This window comes from Nanorana parkeri, unplaced genomic scaffold (assembly GCF_000935625.1).
Source record: "Nanorana parkeri isolate BGI_ZX_2015 unplaced genomic scaffold, ASM93562v1 scaffold359, whole genome shotgun sequence".
NCBI lineage: Eukaryota > Metazoa > Chordata > Amphibia > Anura > Dicroglossidae > Nanorana > Nanorana parkeri.
In genome coordinates, this window is record NW_017306627.1 from 513,551 (window position 1) to 537,654 (window position 24,104).

Below are 24,104 nucleotides of genomic sequence, written 5' to 3' on the forward strand. Positions count from 1 at the left end.
CCCCCCTTTGTCACTGAAATAAGTATCTCATGGGGAATATTTTCCCTCTGTTTCTGTACTATGGCCAACTTAAAATATTTGATTTTGCCATCACTTTCAGTCCTGGTGCAAGGTCACCAGGAAAAATAGAGAGGTTAGATGTCCACAGTAATGACAAAGACAGCAATAGAAGACTGACAGGGCTTCTTACCCACCCCTGCTCTATCCCAAACTAAACAAAGTGTTGGCTTTTAATATGCCCTGATAATAATTTACATGTTTACCTGTTAGGTGGTCAGACTCCATATCACACTCTACATAGAAGTGGTTTTCTCCCTGATCCACACCATCCGGGTCTATCATATAGATTCCAGACTCCTGCACACCAACATTCTTCAAAGCTGCACAAGATTCATACACTACACAGAAAAAAGAAATAGGAATGTTAAATATGAAATAAAATATGTGGATAATTTCACATAGTATATTTTTTAAGTGTCGACTCAAGAGATGAAAGTTATTCAGGAAAAAACCCTTCCAGTGTTTCTTACTGGAAGCTCCACATAGCCCTAGACAAAATATTTTGGGGCAGAATGCAGTCAGACAGGTTAGAAAACCTTGTCCTGAATTCTAGTCCTGTGTGATAGTGTGTCCCTCAAGATAAGTTTCGTCCCTGCCTAATGCATATGCCTAAACCTGGATTCATATTTTCTGTTTATGGCTGAAACCAGGCCCAAAGACAATTCCAGGTGGTCAAACATGTCTGCACATGCAGATGAACTTGTTTTTCTATAGGCAGCTTTAACAGGCCTACAAATCTAAAATTGTGGAATTGTGTCATTATAAATAAGACACATTGGTATTGCAAAAAAAGTGGAGCCCAAGATGTAGAAAAAATATGCTTTTGGTGTATGTGAAGACATATTGCAGAGAAAAGTTTGGTTCAGTTCCAAAGTACCCATACAGATGTCTTTTTCCGTGCACAGCATAAAAGTTCAGAATGCAACTTCCTGTTTTTAGTCCTGAATGATTATCTCCCCAGTCATGACTTTAGCTCCAAAGAGCAAGCTCCACCTCAATACAGAGTTAGTTTACTCTCCAGTTTTCACATTCCTTCCAGAAACAATTTTCACAATTTTTCTGCAGCACCCAAATCCCACCACACACATTGCATATTTAGCAGTAACCCCACCTTCTCACAAATATTGCTCGCTAAGCGTTGTTTACAAACTTATACATTGATTGGCGCAGCTGCCATTTTTGTTTAGCTTCATGGATTTAGTGTGGAGACACCCTGCATGTCTTCGGGTGCCATTGTGCTGTGCTGGGTTTCTGGTGTTTCCCTGTGCCTTTAAGGAGGAATGGGCTGCCTCCAAGTATACCTGTCCTTAATTTAATTATTGCTTCACTGTATATGCTCCAACATGGAGGCTCTCATATACTAGAGTTAGGAACCACACTTCACAGAGAAGCCTTGACGAGGCAGTGTGGCATTCACATATATTTGCAAATATGTGTAACTAAAACCTCTGATTTAACACAAACAGGAGATGATACACTTTTTATTTAAAGGACACCTCTATGAACACTATGTTCTTAAGAGATGTACAGTTTTAAAAGCCCATAGAAAGCATAGAGCCACCCAAATAAGATTTGTTTTCTACCAATTTAAATCCTACACTTTTCATTGAGTTTTAAGGGCATGTTATAAGGATATTCTGATCTCTTGAAAACTCCCATTAGATGAGTATTTAAAATTGTCTTGACATCGTTAGCGCTACCCCATGTCAAATATGTAAAAGAATATGTGCTCCTGATACCATTTTTTTCTATAACAATTTTCTCATCAAATGTAACATTTAGGGGGTGATTTACTAACCTAAACACACGCACGCACCAGGTGCGTGTGCATTTTTACACAGCAAAACGTATTTATCAACCAAACACGAGCAATGTGTCACATTTTCACGCCGTTATGGCGCGTTTTTATGTATTTACGTACGTGCGCGTCATGTAGCATGCGCCATAGGCTACACGCCGCTCTAATAGCGGCATGCAAGTCTCTAAAAGCATATTTCCACTAATGCCATATATGGAAAAATCAGGCACATGATGCATTAATAATGCTGCTTCACAGTTTAGACAAAAATGGTTAGCTCATGCATTTACATTCCTGCATTCATCAACGCAAGCAACACAACGTAGAGCTAATTTACACAACATCACCTTGCAATTCATGCAGGGCTTTGCACAACACACCTGCTGGGTGTGTACACACTACAAAGGTGTCTAGATTCCACTAATAGATCATGCTGGGAGGGAACACACTACAGAGGTGTATACTTGTTCGTGGCGTGTTTATAAGGTTAGTAAATCAACCCCTTAGTCTATATACATACATACACAAAATTAAACACAATATTTTACATGAAACATTTCACATGTGCAAAACTAAATCAATTACCAACATGCATGTACTCCTAAAATGACCCTATTTATAAAACAGACACATATGTGGTAGTTACAAATACACACAGTTGACAAAGTACAATATCTAACATATAGGTGTAAGTGAACAGAGCATGCATAGTAACTTATCCATTGTCCTCAGCATTTAATAACAATTTTACCTTGGCAAATAACACCTGCTCTTTCATTTGTGTCACATGCACCAGCATTTTTCACATTGCAGTTTTCCAAGACAGCCTCACTTCCGCTGCAGTTAACTGAGGAAATTGCCCATAAAACTTTGTCCTCTCCATTATTCCTGACAAATCAAAAACAAGTCAGGATGGCTTAGGAACAAAGTATGCATACACACACAAACACAAGCTTTCAGTTCTGGCAAAAGCCTGTGCAAAAAAGTTATTATAAATTCTGTGCAAACAAATCCTTGTCAAAATGATTGCCCATTTTCCTCTCTATGGTATCCCTTTCAACATAAACTCCCCTTCAAATTTTATTCTGCCATAAACATTGCTAGTACTGTATTTTATCAACTTTATTGAGGAGAAATTGCTGGCTGAGATTTCTTTAGAAACCGACACTTCCGGCAGTGTCGATCTCCTGGTACCACGCAGCGCTCAGTGGATCTTACCGCTAAACCCCACATCACTACTGTGTCCCCTAGTGACTTAGAGTGGAACAGGAGAAATCATAAAAAAAAATTTACTTTCTTTTTTTACAGGGACATCTTTTTTTTAGTACTTTCAGTTTAGCCACAGAATCAATTTAAAACATTTTTCTCAATCGCCATTATGCAGTGTGCTGAAGAAAATTGGCCATTTGAATTTAACAATTGCTCGGGACAGACAAATAAAATGATTTGATTTTCTGCACAATGTTTCGCTAACTTGATCAAAAAAAAAAGTGTGATTTTAGATAAAAATTATACATTTTGTTTTATAATGTGTCTTATTCATAATGACACAATAGTATGCTACAAAACAAACAAATTAGGTAAAAACTAAATTTAAGATAAAAAAAGAGAAAAATAGACCAGTTGTTTTATATACCTTATAAAAACTAGTAGGCCCCAGTAATTCTCACAACATAACTCTTTTTACATGGCAAATCACGGTAAGGCAATAATTCCATGGGTTCAACTGAACAGAGTATAGTACAAAAAATAAATTAAATCCAAGATAAATAAGTGCCCATAATAATCCTCTATGCCAGCCATCACTAAATGGTGGACCTCGGTCTGAACATGGATCGGGTGGCGGTTCTGTCCGGACCGCAATCGCCGACCTGCACTGGGTTATGGTTGGCTGACAGTGGATACACCGACCTATAAGGCCAGTGTTTCCACTGCCAGCCATAACCCAGCACAGGCCCTCCCTCTGCTTTAGTCATTGGTTGCTAGGACTGTTGGCCTCCTAGTAATCAATGCTGTCAGGCAGGGGCGGCTGCTACAACTACAAGCGATGTTGGCGGCTGGACAGCCACCCAGATCACTTGTACTAGTAATCAGTTGTTGTGGTGCTCCCTTCTGCACCCCCCCCCCCAATCGGAACCACAGCACACAGTATCAGGATGGAGAGCGGGAGCAGACCAGGGAACATCCACTTCAATGCTGTGAGCGCTTCATGCTTCAGTTGTCAGAAGCCAGCTGAAGTGTCCGGTATACAGATCATCAAGCACATTCTGTACTGGAGGGCAGGAAAGACATTGGAGGTCTAATGGACCCCTGATGTCTCCTAAAGAAAACCTGTAACCTCTAAATTATGTCACATAGGGGCTTGTTAATTTAAAAAATGTAAAGAATAATAAAATAAAAAAGATTAAAACCAAGCTTGCCACCCCCATTGTCTGATTCTAATAAACATGTGCGCATAAGGGAATTCTAACACAAAAAATACATAAATATTGTGATGCACCGGGATCACTGCATTAGCACTCTGCCTGGGAACACACACCAGCAGCTGTACGTTGCAGTGTAGCTGTTGCAGTGAATGCAGCCTAAATGGTGGCCTGTGGTATGGACACGGACTGAGTGACCCTTCTCGTTCTGTCCGGACCGCGATTCTGACCTTGGCTCGATTAAAATTTTGTTTACAGGACCTCCTTAAATTTTAATTCACTACCTCTGCTGTACAGACCATTGATGCTCTCTATTTACTAGCTGACAACTGTGGTGCCATTTTCAGTTGATTCAAGTAAGAAATTTCCAGAAATGTATACCCTGATCAAGCAGGCATAGGTTATCTAAAGCTGGGTTTGATTAACATGAATGTTTCCTAATCCAAACAAAACAAAAGTGATATTGTTTAATAAACAAAAATACCTGGTAGCTATTGCAGGGCCTTGTAAGCCAAGCTGGCGACACACAACTTTGGCATCCTTGTTACTCCATTGCTTAGGACATATGCTTCCTCGAAATCCTTGGTAGTCTACTTCAACTATTCCTTCCAAACTGTTTTTTCCCTGAAGCAGGCGAATACCTTATAAAAACCATTAACTGTTTAAAATGTCTTATGATGTCAAAACATTGAGAAAGGTTGATGATGAATTTTGAAAATAGAACAACAGATTTAAAAAGGACTATACTCAGTCTTTCCCTTTATAACACAAATGTATTAACAGAATTACTTGAAAAGTTTTTTTTTTAACTCATAGGGGTTGATTTACTAAAAGCAAATAGGCTGTTTACTTTGCAAGGGAATTTGTAGTTTGCAGGGGACTTTTCCCTTAGTTTAGTGAATGCAGTGGAATTTCACATTGTAAAGCATATCCAATCACAAGCAAAGAAAATAAAAAAACCTGTATTTTTGCCTGCACATGATTGGATAATGGAAGTCAGCAGAACTTCACCTCATTCACTAAACTAAGCAGAAACTTCCCCTGCAAATTGCAAATTCCCTTGCAACATTAAGCCTAATTTCTTTTAGTAAATCAACACCATACTGTATATCTTGAATATTTTATCAGCGGTCATATTATAAAATCTGTGCATAGGTGCTGCCATTTATCTACCCAGGAAACAAAGCAGGTGGGAGAAGCTTCTGACTATGGGATCTCCATTACACAATTAGTGATTAGTGCTGGATATGATTGTAATAAGTATCCAGCATTACCTATTTCCATTACTTCAATTAAGACTGCTGAGAAAAGCCCAGCTCCAGAGACCAGTGTCTATATACAGAAATCCTGATGTATGGCAGCAAATGTGACAAGTTGAGCAGGGAATTAATTACCTTCAACTTGGTCAAAAGGCCAGATCTGCATAAAACTTGATGGGGAGTTTATTCAGCACACATGCCTCATATTTATTGGGTTTAGTCCAGGAACTTTAAATGTACTGTATGTGAAGGGTGGGTTATCAACATACAACCAACCCGCAGTTGAAGGACACAATCCTCTTTAGCATTTAGGTTAAATTCAATATGCAATATAGAAAATAGCAAATTACAGTAAACAATACCAGATCATCTTTAATTGTTCTGACTAACCGAAACTGATAACCTTTATATTTGATGACTTGTTGTGGGCAACGCCTATTGACAATTTCCCCTTTAAATAAGATTAAAACTTCCTGTCCAGGTGATACAACAAGTGTGCCGTCCGGATTTGTTAGGGTTGCTGCCACAATTTTGCAGTGTCATGCTTATCCATGGTGCATATGGGCCGGCCTTCACATCAGGGTGGCTTCTGATGTGGTGGGGGGACTCTGACTTGAAAGGGGCACCTGATGTAAAGAAGGGGGCTTCTAATGTGGAGTCCCCCCCTTAAAATCCATAACAGACCCCTATATAGGATAAAGCTCTGGTATGGATTTTAAGGGGGAACAACCATGCTTTTTTTATAATTTAAATTTTTTACATTTTAGTCTAGGGTTCCTCAACATTTTGCATACTTTTAAAAGGTGCCATGAATTAAAAAGTTGAGAAATGCTGCCTTAGACAGTTGTCAATGCAATAGGTTTCCCTTTGGGGAGATTTTCCCTCTATTGCTGTTCCTGTGACGGTTATATAATGTTGGATTTCTCATCACTTTCTATCCTAATTACAATGGGTATTTGGATAAACGAGGTGATACATCCCTTAGGAAGGCCACAGACAGTAATAAAACCAATTCTTTTTCAAGTGTACAGTATGTAAAGCCTTTCAATTTTAGTGGGTCGAATAGAAAGGGATTTATTATTTTGCTGTGTGTGTTTACGGAGATGCAACAGGATGTAAAAGGAAAAAGTGAGGGAAAATCCCTCCTTGACAGTTTTCACTGGAAAGCGGTCCCCGCTGGAAGGTTTACCCTCACCTTTTGTTCCGATGACAACTCAACAAATAAGGATTTCCCTTCGCTTTGGTAACTAGGATCTATTGAGAGGATGTATTTTCCCACCAGGGACACAGACAGCAGTAAAAACTTGAGAAAAGGTCTAACCCTTCCCTGATCTATCTAAAACTCTGCTCTGTGCCCATTCCCTTATAGAAGACTAGAAATAAAAGTTTAGCTGGAGAAATATTATAAAGCATCACAAATGTGCAGCTTATTTAAAATGTACGTTTACAATTAGGAGAAGAGTTACTATAATACATTTTGCTTTCCACATTAGGGTTTATTTGGACGACTACTTCAACATTACCAGAGGTGGACTGGATGGTGCTGAATCGTAATGAAAACCCGTCCAACTGTACTGAAGAATCAGATCTCATTATCACTGTCACCACATTGGAGGTTGATCGCACTTGAGGGGGATGTTTGGAGCCACAAAACCTGGTCACATGAGATAAAATATTGACTATTATGGAAAATATAGTGCAGAAATCAAAAGTAGAACATCCAGTGCTTGTTCTTGGCCTGCGTTCTTGCAGTCAGTAGAAGTCTATGGGGCTGTGTGACCCAACATTTGCATGCCATGTTCTGGCCAGTCTGAAATTATTCAAACCTCAAACAGAGGTGTAAAATCTGTGTCACTCACTGCACACTATTATGCCCAATGGTTCGAAGTGCTTGGAAGGCATCATAAACAGTTTGCAATCTCCCCTTTTGAATTGATTTTTTTGCCTTGGCTTTAAGTCACATGATGAAGCTCATGTGTAGTGTTGTTTTATTCATGGCAAGAAAGAGGTACATTTTTACTCAGAATAAAAGTGTGATTTCTAAGTTTATACCTTCCTAAAATGCTCCAATGCACAAGGAACCTTATTATTGTGGATGTGCCCAGGCATGCAGGCGTATATTTAAATTCTTACTAATAAGATAGGATCCCCGGTCACTCTACACCCTAATGCTGGCCATACAGGGCTTGAATTTTGACTGATTCATGCTGAATCAGCCTAAATTCAAGCCATAGGTGCCCCTGTTGGCACCACTGTTGGCTTGACAAAGTTTGACTGAAAAAGCAAAGGAGCCAGGTGGAAAACTGTCAGCCAAACAGTATCTACATCTGATCAGATTTAGACAGCTATGTGTGCTGGTTGTTAGAATACAATAGCAAGCAAGAGAGATTCATCCATTCATGTTGTTTAGCATCAACGGTGGAACAAATTAGATTTTGCTTGCTTAGCTCATGGGCTGAACAAGAGAAATCTATATGCATATGGCTAGCTTAAGATTTGATGAGCAGAATTAGATAAGTATATTTCTTTTTTTCTACATCAAGCATCTACATCAAGCCCTCTTTGTGGGCAAATAGCCTGGATTTGGATCTAAGTCACACACCCCACTAAAGAATCATGGCTGTTGCAAATTAACACTACTTTCCCCTCAAATAATTAATCTACAATTATAAATGTTGCCATTTGAAAAGTTCCCAAAAGTTTTTAAATAAAAGTATAATTTGACAATACTGATATGTGTTCTACTGATTCATGTGAAGTCTGAATTTTAATGAGGGGCCCACTTTAATTCTTATGCCCAGTGTCAAACTACCACTGTGATCCATTCAAGACATCTTTACTTTTTAGGTAGCTTCTAAGAGGGTTTCTGGGAGGGGACTCCAGGCTCTTGTGCAATTATCCTGCTTCATAATTTTCCTCTCATGCTCCCGTGCGTGTGCGTGGGGGGAGCTGCAGTTGGCTCAGAGAGGGGGTAATGCAGGAACCATGTAATGCCCTGTCCTGTATTTCGACAAATTTGAATGAAGAATTATTTAGAAAATAAGGTCACTGGTAACTTTAGTGCTATAGGTAGCAGGGAAAATATAAATGACAGGATACCAATAGAAGCAATTGGCAGGTAAGATGTGTTTACTGAGTCAGGTTGAATGTCAAATTTTCATTCTAGTCTGAAGTACACCTTCTGAATTCTGCCTACATATTGCTGCTTAATGGTACTGAACCATCTAAAAAATTCCTACATTTCTCTAACTCTGGATAGGCATGCTGACAGTACAATGTCTACTAATCACATTACCCACCTCGGATCTTACATGATGTTTGAAATGTATGGATTATACAAATTAGAGATTTTTGCTGAATCTTAAATGGAAAAAAATATTTTTGTACTGAAAAGCAATAAGACTACACAACAGATTTCAAAAGTGGCCTCATAAGGTAATACGTTATTTACTTTCCTAATTATGCTTCACTAAACTAACTTCTTTTACAGAAAAAATGCCTATCTTTACTGCTCATTTCATGCTGATGTACGCTTTTAAAGGTTCCAGATACATTTAATTGTATTAGTTTTCATTGTTAGGAAAATAATATGATACATCACCTGCCCAGCACATGATTATCGCTCTCCTTTCCATCATACATAAGTACATAGTCATATTCACATATCCTATGGGCTTCTATAGCAAGTGACAAAAACTCCAGAATAATATTGTGGCCATGTGGAGCTTCAATAACCCATGAACAATTCATATCTTTTTCATAGGACTGTGGAAATCCTGGACTATGGAACTGCCCAGATAGCCCCCTCAGTAAGCCGCCACACACACCTGAAACAAAATATATTGATTTGAAAAATTGAAGAAAATCTTTGGTATTTATATTAGTTAAATGGAATATACTGTATATGGTTTCTCTTACTTTCTTTCTTATTAAATTAAACTAAATGAAAAAAATAGTAAAAAGTATTTCCTTTTAGTCACAGAAATATGAAATACTGCATTAATATTGTGAATTCTCATATATGGCCAACAGATGGAGCTGTAGGCTACCCTCCAGGTTTTCCAGTTTCTCCATCGGAGTACCTAGTTTATTGTGCACTAACAGGGGATCATTTTTAACAACCATTCTCTATACAACAAAATCATTTGAGCAATAATCATAAAATTAAATGAATAATAATGACCAGAAAAGGAAAAAAGACAATGCAGTGGCCAGTAGAATGTAATGTGATTTATTATAACTGAGGTTGCACTATACAGAAAGTGCATCGAAGGGCGACTAAACTCATAAGAGGCATGGAGGATCTCAGCTATGAGGAAAGATTAACTGTCCTGAATGTGTTCTCTCTGGAGAAGAGGCGATTAAGGGGGGACATGATCACCATGTATAAATACATAAATGGTCCATATAAAGAGCTTAGTGCCAAATTATTCCCGTTAAGGTCACTGCAAAGGACAAGGGGCACTCTTTGCGTCTGGAGGAAAAGAGGTTTAACCTTTGCATACGAAAAGGATTCTTCACAGTTAGAGCTGTGAAAATGTGGAATAGGCTCCCCCAGGAGCTAGCTCTAGCTAGCTCAGTTAATTGTTTAAAAAAAACAGCTGGATGTATTCTTAAATGCACAGAATATTATTGGATATCAAGTTATTATAGGTATATTAGGCATCAGAGATTGTTGATCCAGGGAATATCCGATTGCCTTATGGGATCAGGAAGGAATTGTTTTCCCCTGTTGGAGCAAAGTGAACCATGCTTTATAGGGTTTTTTTTTTGCCTTCCTCTGGATTAACATTGGGTAATTGTGGGCATAGCGTTCTGTTTAGGTTTTCTTCTCTTTTTTTTTCATATCTCATATCTCTATGTGTCTTTTTTCAACCTGACTAACTATGAACTATGCAGAGTGGGCCAGTGTAGTGCTCTTTACATTGGTGGTCATGCCCCCTTACATTTGTGGTCAGTGGAAAAGTACCTTCTTACAATGGTAGTTAGTAGAGAAGTGCCTCCTTACATTTCTAGTCAGTGTTGCTGGTCAGTGGATAAGTGCCCCCTTACATTGATGGTCACTGGATAAGTGCCACTTTACATTGGTGGTCAGTGTACCTTTATAGTGTCACTTTACTAATGAATACCAATGTAAGGAGGCACTTCACTATTGACTACCAATATAAAGTGCTCCCTTACATTGGTGGTTAGAGGTGAAGTGTCCACTTACATTGGTGGTTGGAGGTAAAGTGCCCCCTAACACAGGTGGTGTCAGGGCCCGGCCTTGGAATAGTATGGTGGATCACAGCTGCGGTTCCAACTGGGGGTGTAGTGCGGTTGTCAGGCTTAAATCCCGGCGGCTCTCTCAATCATAAACGGAGAGTAGGGGATTAAGTCATCATGGACCGCTAAGTAGTAATCGGTAATAACCTTCGATGTAATAAAGAATAATAACCCAATCCCTGATGATGGCAATCCTATCTGGAATTGAGGTATAAGCGAATGGTAAAGTCTCTATGACAGATAACAGCAAATCTCCCCTTCATACAGCATAACTGGGTATAGTATTGAAAGAATGAGAGAGGCGATACCCAAAGTCTCCACCAGAGGGCAGCGTGTGAGAGCCAAGATACTTTAAAGATAGCTTGTAGATACTTGCAGTTTGCTGGTAGGTGCAATCAGATTCCTCCAAGAGAAGTCCAGTGGATGCTGGCTGCTGGGGAGCTGTTTCATCCGTGAGGAGAGGTTCGAGGCGGCTGGTGAGGTTCCTGTGGGGTGTATGGGCTATGATCCCAATCATCGAACACCCCACAGCATCTTTGGCAAGTTTAAATAGCCCGCGGCCGTGACGTCACGCGGCCGTGGGCTACTTCCGCGTTCCAGCGTGGAACGCATCTACACTTCCGTCAAGGGGGAGGAGGAGAGCGGCGTTCACCGCGGCCGATGCGCCCCAGCCTGGAACGCAGTCGGGAGGAGCCAGGAAGCCGGGGGATATTACAGGTGGTCAGGGTAGTGCCCCTTACATTGGTGGTCATTATAGTGCCCCCTTACTTTAACAGGTGACGTGTTGATTCCTTTCAATGGTTGTCAGTGGGAACTAAGTTAAATAGATCATTTGTGTTAATAGTTACTCAAAGATTGAGAGTCTGAAAAGAAACAGCTTTCGTTATCTTCTCTCTTTGGAAAGACCATAGTGCTCTTGAAATCTATTTGTCATGTTTCTTTTGTAAAATAAAGATTGACTATACATAGTAAAAAATAGGCATAAAACATCAGTTTTAAAAGAATAATTTAAAACAAAGTAGAACCGACCAAAGCCATTGGTTTCCCTTTACCAAATATAAACAAAATCCTAACTGATGGCCAAGTTCTTTACCATCCACTTATCAACTTGCATGTATGTGAAAGGTAAGGTGGCAGTACAGTAGTAGTATTTTCTGCTAGTGCTTTGTATGGTTAATGTAACTTTTATTTGAAGGCCATTTTTATACACTTCTCATATTTGTTTACATACACCTGTCAGACAGTATTTTTTGCATACACTAGGAAAGATTGTTTTACCTGTGAGTCAGAAAGTGCAGTCAGCATACTTCTGGCAACCATAGGAGCAGCACAGTGAAGACACACTACAAATCTATATCCAGAACTGTGTATCAGATAAGATAGAATAATTTACATGTTCTGAGCTTTTAAAGGAAATATTTTAGGATAGAAATATAGGAGTTGGCATTACTAAAATGTTATGCTGGGAATGTTCAAATGTTCTTGACTTTGGATGCAACCGGGTTAGGTTGTATGGGTAGGGGGGTTATCAGCAGTGACTCTGGCGTGAATAAGACTATAACATAACATACCAGAGTAAAATGAATCAAGAAAAGAAGTGTTTTCTTGCTGCTCAAACAGTAAGATTTTTATAGGTCAAGGCAATTTTACCACCAAATACTGTATGTAATACGGTATGGGAATATTTGCCACAGGTAATTAATGATATTACTGTTTTTGCAGTTAGAATTGTTTTCTCTTTGATCCATAAACAGATGCATAAACATTTTTCTCTGGAAGAAGAGGATGGCGTTCTATGGAAGGATTGATGCTAATTAAAAGTTTTTCAACCTGATTAACTATGAGGGTCATCCTATTGAATTTAGCCAAATGAATAAAGATTAGTCCACACAATACACCGGTGTTGGTAAATGAAATGGCACTCAGCCAATCAAAGCCTTACTGTATATTGCCATTTTAAGAATATCAACATTCACACTGAAATGGTACCAAATATTTATTGTCCAGCTTATGACAATAATTAGCTGAACGTTTCTGCTTACCCATGTGTCTGTCTGTCACTGTCATTTTAGATTCTGGGTTATCAGTTCCTTTTATTTGTGGAGAAGGATTGAAAAGTGAATATGTTGTTGCATCTGTCTTCTTTGTGGAGGTGTAGTCAGGTGTAGTCACAGGCCTATATGTTATGGTTGGTTGTTCACTGGTTGAAAGTAGAACACCTTCTGTGGACACCCGAGCTGCATTTGTCTCAATTTCATTTGAAGTTGAATGCTCACTTAAAGATTCATTTCTTCCCTTTTTATTCAGTTGAATTGTACTATGTTTTTCTGAAGTGGATGTTGAAATCATGTCTGAAGAACCACTACTTTCTGAGTGTGCAAATGACTGATCATTTCTTTGTAAAACTAATAGAGTCAATGTAGTGGGCTGTGTAGTTAACTCTTCATTTTGCTTGTAAACACTTTCTGCTAGGTTGTTGTTATCTGCTGCTGGCTGATACCCATTAGTTTGACGCTCAATAGAAATGTATGGCTTGTTGGTGTTTGATATACGGTTGAAGTCAATGGCAACATCCTTTTTTGGCTTACGTCTCAATTGTAACAAAATGGTGAAAACACTGTCTGTGTTTCTGTCAACGGTTTTACCATTTACTTGTTTTCCTGAGGACAAGGGTGTCAGAGGTGTACTTTTTGAGTTTGCTGTCATGAAATCCTGGTCATAAATTGCTTTGGAAAATATTTCCGATTTAATATTTTTACTATTTGGGGAATTGTGTAAATCATTCTGTGCTGTTGTGTCTTCTTGAGATGTAAATGTTATGGGTACATTTGTCATATATGGCATAGTTTCAGTTTGGAGGTTACTGGTTGAGTGGGACTTCGGTACCGGTGTTACATTTGCTATCATATATGGGATAGTTTTAGTTTGGAGGTTAGTGGTTGAGTAGGACTTCGGTACTGGTGTTATGTTTGCTACCATATATGGGATAGTTTCAGGTTGGAGGTTACTGGTTGAGTAGGACTTCGGTACTGGTGTTATGTTTGCTACCATATATGGGATAGTTTCAGGTTGGAGGTTACTGGTTGAGTAGGACTTCGGTACTGGTGTTATGTTTGCTAACATATATGGGATAGTTTCAGTTTGGAGGTTACTGGTTGAGTAGGACTTCGGTACTGGTGTTATGTTTGCTATTATATATGGCACAGTTTTAGTTCGGAGGTTACTGGTTGAGTAGGACTTCATTACTGGTGTTACTTTTGCTTTCAAATCTAATGCTGACATAGCTGTTGGTTCTGAAACAATGGTGCTTGCTGGCTCTAATACCTTACTAATAAATGCAGAACTGTAGGTGGTTGTATTTGATGACTGTGAAGACAGATTATCAATTTCTTTTATTCCAAAGATCTGAGTGTCTCCTACTTGTTCATTTGTTCCTCGAATCCTTATGCCATTAGGAAAAGATTGTAAAGGTTTTATGCTTATCATTATGTTAGTGGTGGCCTCAGTTCTTAAAGTACTTACTGCATTTGATTTATTCAAATAATTTACTTGTGATTCGTCTATGTGTAAATCTAGCTTGGATATTGGCACATTCTTGTAATCACTGTTTTGATAATCAGGCTTACTGAGTTTTACTGTTGTATTTACAAACATCTTTTCCTGATTTTGTATTAATTTATTATAGGAAGAAACATTTTCAGTGGGAGTATGTTCAGAATGACTATCTTGAGGCTCTAATACTCCCTCTTCTTGTGGCTCTGGTGTCATCATATCCATTAGGAGGTTGACATTTCTTATAGAAGTTGATGAGTTTAAAGAACTTGCAGTTGGATGGAAAGTAAAACCTGATACAGCGGTAGGAGATGAAATACTTGTTTGCACTTCCAGTGTTCCAAAAGGTATTCCAAAATAAACCTGGTCATAATGTGAACAGTCATCATCATCTTTGTAGCAAAACACATCCCACTTTTCATTTAGGTTTTGTCTAATGCCATAAGATATTAATCCTGTTTTATTAAACCCACAGTTCCAGTGACTGTTTAGTCTTGGGTAGGCTACTTCTGCCAATGTAATCCAGCCAGCTCGGCATTCCTCAAGTCCAGACTTCAATGCTTGCAATAACTGGTCTCTTGTTGCTAGTTTTCCACCAAAATCCTGTACACAAACATGTTGAGCATCATAGTATGTTAGCTGGTATCTCGTGTGGCGATCATAATGAAATACACCCTCTTTACGGCCTGAAAAAAAAGAATATAATTTTAGAATCTTAGGTATCACATGCTTCTTCTTGATTTTTTTTTTTAATACCATTCTTACAAGTATTTTGGTAATACTGACAAACTGTACAGCAAACGTTCTTGGGTCTAAAGGCAAGATCTAATTAGCTTTGTTCTTATTTTTCCAGAGAACCAAAATATATACCCATCACTCATATTCCCTAACCCTAATATTTTGTAATTAAGCGAGGGAGCTCTAGGCAAGAATTGGGGCACTGAAAACTTATTTATATTTATAAACAATTCGCAGAGCAATTCACCTTGCAAATCTCTCTGAAAATGTGTTATGTGTAAATAGAGGCAAAAACTTTTTAAACAAATTTTGTTTTCAGGTCAAATGTAACATTCGGAAAATACCACATTATAGCCGCTAGATGGAGCTGAGAAGCATAAGAAATAAATACTTATTTCCTATGCTGTTCAGCTCCATCTAGTGGCCATAATGTGGTATTTTCCAAATGTACATTCAAACTGAAAAGACACCCCTTATACAGCAGCTGCCATGCTAAAAATAGAATGACTCAGAAAAGCGTACACTCCTTTGTCTCAGCAGAAGTGAATGTTTATTCTGCAGAGGCTGCCAAAAGAGCATGCTTGCAAACTCAGTGTCATGGATGGACATAATACAGTTTCATTTATAAATAAAGATTTTATACAAATAATATAAAAAAGTATCTTAAGCAGTTTTTACAAATTTCAAATAGAAATGTAGTTAAAACTTATAGTTTCCCTTTAAACATTAAGAGTGATTACGTAATATAATGCTGCTTGTCCAGCCTTTTTTGTATATAAAGCTTGCATATTATGGAGATTGCCTTTTTTAATTTAAATGTAAATTTATATCTTTCTAAGTTTGACATCACCCTGTTCTGACATCAACCTCTCCCTGAATTTTTGGATGTGTTTTGATATGGATTTTCTTGTAACCAAATGCATCACTTCTTTTCTAAATCCTCTATCCTTCTTCCCCATGTTTGAAATAAATGAATGCTTGATGAATTGCAATAAATTACCCTCAACATGGCATTTTCTATAAAGTTGCAGAAAACAAAGCAAATGTGTGTTCAAATAAAAAGGCTCAATTATATGTTAAACCTTTTTGATAATGCTCATTTTATTTTTTTATTTGTATGTATATTTCATTGTGCTTTTTTAATTTGAATTCAACTAAAAATATAGTATTATATGTATCTTTATTTTATAAAAAAAAAACTAGACAAAATTGTATTGTTTTTGTTTTTTATAAAAGAGACTGAAACAAATATACGGGGTTCTGTCAACACATTTAGCATGTTAGAGGTACTTTAAATAAAAGCACCCACAGAAGTGATATGTGGTAAACTTTGGCCAATATAAGTAGCTACATACAGTAATCCACATAGTCTACATAAATTAGAGTTAAGTGAAATGTACTGTTTATTACTGTTTATTAAAACGTTTCACAACAATTAAACATGCTGTATATAACCTAGAACCAACAGAATAGGCATGATTGCTTGTTTTGGCTGTTAAATTTTGTCTTTAACATATGAGAATGTTTTAGAGATCATTTTCACTGTCAGCACATATTACAACGTTCACAATCCTTGTGTATTTCTATTGTCTTTTGTGCAGTTTAATTGTAATGGCATCTCCCAGCCACCAGAGGGTCTTACAGAAAAAGCTGCTTAAAAATAGAAATATTCACCCAAAGTTCCAGTTTGCTAGTACAGCAACTTGGATTACTCCATTTGCTCTTCACTAGATAGACAATGCCAAGATTAGGATGCAGATCTAGGTATCATGACATACCCAGATTATCGTAACACTAAACTCAGGAGATGAATCTCAAAAATGCATTAAAGTGATGGACTATAACTTCAGTACAAATTAGCTAACTAAATATAAGATTGTAGTCCATCACAGGAGATAGTTTGGAGCGTTGGCTACTTTACATCACACACAGGGACTATGGTGAACAAAAGTCGCTCACCATTCAGAAGGAAGCACAGTGTCAGCACCAATTCAGAGATGATTTGAGGTTCTACAGTGGAGTGATACACAAATGAGGTACATTTATGTTAATAGGTAAGGTACTTGAATGTATCATAAAGCACTTATCAGAGCTGCTTAGGAGTGCACTATGAAAAATTACAAACTAAGATAAGCGTTAAACATTGTTTGGGTTATTTTTCTTTGTAACTACTAAAGCAATTGCAACTGTAAACTTAACTTACGATTCAAGTAGTGCTTGCACAGTGGGATGCAGAAGCCTGTAGAGAGGAGCGCAACTTGAAGTGAACAGACTAATAACCACTCCATAGTACACAATTCCAGCTAATGCTACAAAGGGCTTGCTTTTTACTGAAAAAAAAAAAAACTTAAAGGAGAAAGAAAGGAAGGAAATGCACCATCCTGTAGTAGGGGAAGGTTTGAGAAACTAAACAGGGAGCAGATTGTTTAAAAAGGGCTTCCTTCAAGGAAGTTAGAATTTATGATAACCATGTCCATGCTAGTTTATTCATGCTGTTACATTAGAGCATGGTAAATGGACTCTCAAGAGAGAAAAATATTGTAATGAATATTGGGAAGTCTGAGCCTAGTCGCAGTACTGCACACTTATTCTGCAGTCCATGTACACAACTCTCCTTATAGCTAATCCAATCCCAAAAACAAAAAAATGATATATTGCAGCTTACCAGTTCATAGGTGTGGTGGCTGCAGTACTGTTCATTCTGTTTTAATTCAGGGCTTTTTCCTCTTTTATTTTCACCTGGTAACTCTGCCAGTAATGCACTCCCAGTCCTAAGATGATAACGCTCAGTCACCCTTTTGTATCAGGACAACAAACACAAGATGGAACCACATACCCTTGCCCCTCGCTCATTGTCCATAACATAGCAGGGTGTAGTTCTTTAGTCCTCAGAACTAACTGAGAACAATGCAACGGTGCTGCCTCCAGAAGTTGTATGGCAATGCAGTTGAATTTATGTTTATTGTGTATTGATATGGTTATTGTTCTGGTATGCTGCCACCTTGCGGTTATTGAGTTTGTTACACCTCTTTTCTGTATATCCTACTCTTTGTATGATGTAACTTTTTTTTTTCCTCAGTGCAACATTTGGCCATCAGTAGGCAAGATATCCACATAAGGTGGGGGAGAAAGAATACCCTTTTTTGACCTTCAAATACAACATCTACCCTATTGTTTGCCAAAAACCGTCTGAATACAATAGAGATCATCATGGATCCAAAGTATTTGGAGAGTTCAGCTATCTATAGAAGTCTCAGAAAGGTATAAATAATTATGACAACAAATGGAGTCATATAACTCCAATATAACTCTAATCAGCACAGGCAGAGAGCACAGGAAATTATCAGCCCACACGATTTCTGGCAAGATCAACATGTATTTTTTTTTATTTATCAAACAGATATTACAATACACATTCAATTATACATTTAAAAGACCAAGACAGATCAAATAGGAGAAGCTCATTGTTAGGGTTTAGATACACTTTAAAATTGAACCCCAGCCTTAATTTCATCCTTGCACATGTGTGCAGGCTTCTCTGCTTAACTTGCTTACTTTAATTTCACTGCATGCTATGATCTTCTCACAGTGTTTATTAAAAGATGCAGGAAGTCAAATACATCCCAATCATTTCCTGGCTGAAAAACATTCAGCATCATCCATCCCTTTCTTTCCCTTCCAACCTGTCCCTGCCCTGTCCCTTTGATTCATTGGATTTCAATTCTTTCAATCAAGGAGGCTCAGCCTTATGTGTGGGCCTTACCTATAGTGGTCTGCATGAAAATGAATTCTGCCTAGGAATTTCCACTTCTCCAGACTGACAACCACCCATCAAGGCATTTTCACAGTGAACACAGGAAACAACCACAATGTAGCATCATCATTGCTTGCTGGAAGCAATGCATGATGGGATATGTAGTCTTTCATAGGAATGCACCATACTGGTGAAAATGCTCCGATACTAAACGCCGATACCAGCGCTTTAAATGTTTAAACTGAAGCGGCTGTCTGAGGTCCCATGCTTGCTTTACCTCGGCAGCCTTCCTGTGACCCACGGCACCTGTTTACAGTGCCAGCCCACATCTCCTCCTCCTTCCTGGGGAACCCTGCTGCCTGCACCTGCCTGTGAGACCTTCCCAACCCTTCTGAGACCCCATACAGCTCTCCTGAGACCCCGCAAAGCCCTCCAGAAGACCTCGCACAGCCCACCTGAGACCCAGCACAGCTCCCCTGCGACCACACATAGCTCTCCTGAGACCCCGCACAGCTCGCCTGAGACCCTCCACACCTAGGGTTGCCACCCGTCCGGTTTTCACCCGGATAGTCCAGTTTTGGAGTCTTGTGCCCAGGCACAAGACACTCAGACACTCAGTGCCGGCACAGGCACTTTACATTTTCTGGCAGATGCGGCTGCCGAGATCCTCGGCAAGCGCGATCTAGGGCAGCCGCATCTGCCTGAAACCGGATCTTCCTCTGAGCTGCAGGCAATTTGTGCTTGTTTACAGGTGCCCACAACTCAGAGGAAGGGTCAGGTGGCAAACCAGCTGCAGCAGCACAGCGTCAGTCCGGAATTTCATGCAGAGACTCACAGCACGGCCATCCCTGGAGGGCGGAGCCCAGGATTCCAACACAGCAGCAAATGACACGCCCACTACAGGAAGCTGCCGGGATGAACGTCACATGGATGAAAGCCACGCCCCTAGAGTGACAAGCCAACACAGGGGACACCCAGGGTACCACCCACTCCGCAGCTGTATGGTATGTATACTGACATCACTTGCGACTTAAATGTAATTATCTGAGGATCTAGTCCATGTAGACCTGTAGCAGTGATTTATTTATAAATACGTGTGTCTGCAGTGTGTATTCGTGTAGATGGGTTCAGGGGTCATCAATAAATAATGTCATTAAAAGAGACCCTGTCACCTCAAGCATATCTAAAAACTTTTTTTTTAATAGAGTAGGTAAGGGTTAAAATTAGGGTTGCACAGATACCAAGTACAGTACTCGGTACAAGTACGAGTACATGTGCCGATACTTTTGAGCTCCAAGAATACACTAGAGACAAAGTCAAAAATTAGGAGGCAGCTGTCATTTGTAAGGAGCACACGGAGCTCCAGGGATTTGTACATCTCTGTTTTAATGTATGATTTTGTTTTTATAAATGTACATAAAGGGATGCACTGATACCAGTTTTGCAAGTACGAGTACTGATACATTTTTGTTTATTGTCATGTGACAGTTTTTCTAAAACAATACAGACTAATGATTTCAGGACAGTGGTGGAGTGCCAGAGCCAGGTCCCAGCTGCAACCGCTGCAACACTGGTAGTTCTCATGAAAATGCCAAGTATCGGCACTGGCACTCGAAAAGTATCTGTGCAACCCTAGTTAAAATTATTTATTGGGTTTTTTTTGCTATTCTGCATCCCACTCAAGAGATTTCTCTTTACTTCCTGTCATGTAGAGCAAATCTCTCCAAAGCATACTTCCCAAATTTATAAAGAGGGATACTGGCACCAGGTGCTGGAACATGCAACCCTTTACCTAGGTGCTGAGACATTGGAGAAACCTGGGGACTGGTTGAAATCCCAGGACAGTCCGGTAGAAATCAGGATGGTTTGGCGCTATGCCAAAGTGAGGTAAATCTTGCCATTCTGTGTCCCATTCATAAGATTTCTCTTAACTTCTTGCCCTATACAACAGGAAGTGAGAGCAAGTGAGAGCTCAGAGAAAGGGACGGGTTTTAGGCAGATGCGGCTGCCCGAGATCGTGCTTGCCGAGGACCTCTGCAGCCGCACCTGTCATTGCCTTTTCCTCCTCTAGCTCCCTGACACCGTGCTGCCCGCCTATGGACCCCTGGTGAGACACCATAGCCAAGACAGCCCTGAGAGTTGCACCGCCCACCTGAGAGTCGCACAGCCCACCTTAGAGTCACACCACCCACCTGAGAGTCCGCACAGGCCACACCGTCACCTGGAGACATCACGGTGCCAACCCAGAACAGCACAGAGTATGTAGCTCCATATTATTTTGTACTGCTGTATAATGTGTTGCTGGGATTTGTAGTCCTCTATAGCTGGTCTCCTTACTCCCTCCCTTGGCTGCCTCTCCTCGCTCTCTCCTCTATATTCCAAAACATTAATTGCCGCGCGCTGCACTAGAGTGTTCGGGTTTCACTTAAAAAAAAGAAGGTGGCAACCCTATCCATACCCCTCCTGAGACCCTGCACAGCTCTCCTGAGATCCTCCACAACCCTCCTGAGACCCTCCCCTGGAGACATCAGGCTGGCACCCTGAAGCAGCACAGAGTATGTAGCTTCATATTCTAATGAATGTGATACATGTATAAATAAGGGGGCACTAAAGTGAAACAAGGGCCCAGGAGATAACACAAATGAATGTGTTCCCACAGATGCTTTGGGGCTGGTCGTTTTTTCCAGCGCAGCCCCAACGCAAGACAAGGCAGTTTGCCTTGTCACAGATGAGCATGGTTCACACAACTATTTTGGTGTGCGCTGAAAAAGAACTCTACATGCAGTACTTTTTTTTAGCACATCGGGATGCGGTGTGGTACAACTGCCTCACACCACACGGTGCCCATGGAACTTAATGAAATGTCACTTGTGACAGTTCAATAATGTTCTAAAAAAAGTAAAAATCCAATGCTACAGTTGTCACTAGAGCAACAGGAGAGGGTTAAGGTGCCCATACACTGGCTGAACATTTGGCCAGTGTATGGGGCTGTCGGCTCCCTTTCAGCCGGCATTCCTTGATCAGCTTATCGAAGGAGCTGGCTGGAAAATCTTTGTACAATCAGTGCCGGCGGCCAATGAGCTGCCTGCTCTGATCGGGTATTCTTACAGGTGCTGTCGGCACCTGTAAGAATACAATGCAAAACAGTGGCGATTCCTCCATCGACACGCTGTTTGTGTTGATGGAGGAATTGCGTCAATTTCTTCCGCTCAGCCCGCGTGTTGAACAAAAGAAATTGACAGGTGCATTGCCAGCTTAAGGGTTCATGTTGGTGAGCTTTCTAGCCAAACACTGCACTTTCTGTTCAAACACATGCAGCTGCATTTGAATGGAAAATGCAGTGTTTGACAAGAATAGGCTGCATTTGACCTGCGGTTCAAACGCACCGCAAACGCACCGCAATGGGATACACTGCATCCAAGGAAACACAACACAAAGCTGGTTAAACGCAGCCTCTGACCCGCCATGTGTTGGGATTTTGCTGTCCTGTATTTGGCCTGTGCTCCAAATGCACATCAACTGCAGGAAAACAACACCTGTCTAGGTAAATTTTGCTATTAGATAGTTGAAAGATTTGCGGTTCATGTAGATGAACCGCAAATCTTTCAACTATCTTATAGAAAAATTTACCTCACTTTGCCGAAATTTCCCTTTGTGTCTTCTGGACAGGAAGTGAAGGGAAATCTCCCAAACAGGACGCAAACCTCAATTCACAAAGTTAACATGCCAGGATAAGAGTACTTATTTTAAAATTACAAAACTATATCCTTCTTTGTGTGTTAAAACTTTGTGAAATGAGCCTACACACAGCAGAAAATGAACCAATGGGGGTCTTAACTATTCCCTAAATAGAAAAAAAGTTTGGCTATACATTTATTTGAAAATGCAGAAATGAGGGGATACTGATACTTGTGATACAAGATGAAATAAAGTGACTAATGTGGGGATGAAGGGATATTAATGTGACACATAGAGAAATAAGGGGAAACAAATGAATGTTACAGAACAATAAATGTGAGACTGGCTCCCAAATCTCTCTAACACCTGCAGATTTCCTGAATTGCGGCAACGTTCAACACAAAGAATCCTATTATTTTCAATGGTACTATGTTCAGGTGTAAATGTCGGCAAGTTTTTGTTTTATACCTCTCACTGTCCAGTATACAGTACCTAAATAACTGGCAGCACACAAGCCCTGATGAAGGGGGATCTGTGAGCCCCCAAAACAAGTTGACTATGTCTTCAGATTTGTTGTCTAGATCAGCCTTTCTCAACCAGGGTGCCTCAAAATAGAAACCAATGACACTAATCCAGGGAGGGTGGGATCCATACAGAGGAGGTTGGAAGTTCACCTCAATCCTCTCATCCAATCCTCGTCAACTCTTTTCCACTTGTAACTCTCTACTATGTCCCCCACCGCTAACACCAACCTCACCACTTGGCCCCTGGACCCTGTTCCCTCACCACTACTTCAGTCACCCTCTTACTCTATCCTACACTCTCTAACTCACATTTTCAATCTCTCACTCTCTACTGGCATCTTTCCCTACCCTCTGAAGCATGTCCTGGTCACCCCGATACCCCAAAAAACCATCAATGGACCCTACCAACCTTAACAATCTCAGACCAATCTCCTTACTCCCATTCAACACAAAACTCCTAGAATGCCTTATCTACAGCTGCCTGAGTCGCCACCTCACTGATAACAACTTTCTCGACCCCTTACAATCTGGCTTTCGCCACCTACACTCCACTCAAACCGTCCTCCTAAAACTCACTAATGACTTACTAACAGCTAAAAACAATGGCCACTATTCCTTACTCTTGCTATTAGACCTTTCTGCTGCCTTTGACACTGTGGACCACCTGCTCCTCCTCAAAAAACTCCACTCACATTGCCTACAAGACTCTGCTCTCTCATGGTTCTCCTCTTACTAAGCGCTCCTTTAGTGTCACCTACAAATCTAACTCCTCCCCTCCTCTTCCTCTTTCTGTAGGGGTCCCCCAAGGCTCTGTCCTTGGACCCCTTCTCTTCTCTATCTACACATCCTCTCTTGGTCAGTTAATAACCTCACATGGCTTCCAATACCATCTCTATGGTATGACACTCAAATCTACCTGAATACTACGCAACTCACCCCCTCAGTGTCCTTGCGTGTCACTAATCTACTAACTGACATATCAGTCTGAATGTCACAACACTTCTTAAAACTCAATCTTTCAAAAACTGAGCTTATGTTATTTCCTCCCACCCG

At 40.0% G+C, this 24,104-nt stretch overlaps 1 protein-coding gene across 1 annotated transcript in view; it reads right to left on the bottom strand.

The window, feature by feature from the left end:
- Positions 1–24,104, bottom strand: part of LOC108788893 — a 50,187-nt gene that overhangs the window by 25,530 nt on the left and 553 nt on the right. Inside the window, exons 2-3 of the mRNA XM_018558795.1 lie at positions 2,610–2,746; positions 264–398 (exon numbers count right to left, since the gene is read on the bottom strand). Of these exons, the coding sequence (XP_018414297.1) occupies positions 264–398; positions 2,610–2,746 (272 nt within the window). The remainder of the gene's footprint in view (positions 1–263; positions 399–2,609; positions 2,747–24,104) is intronic.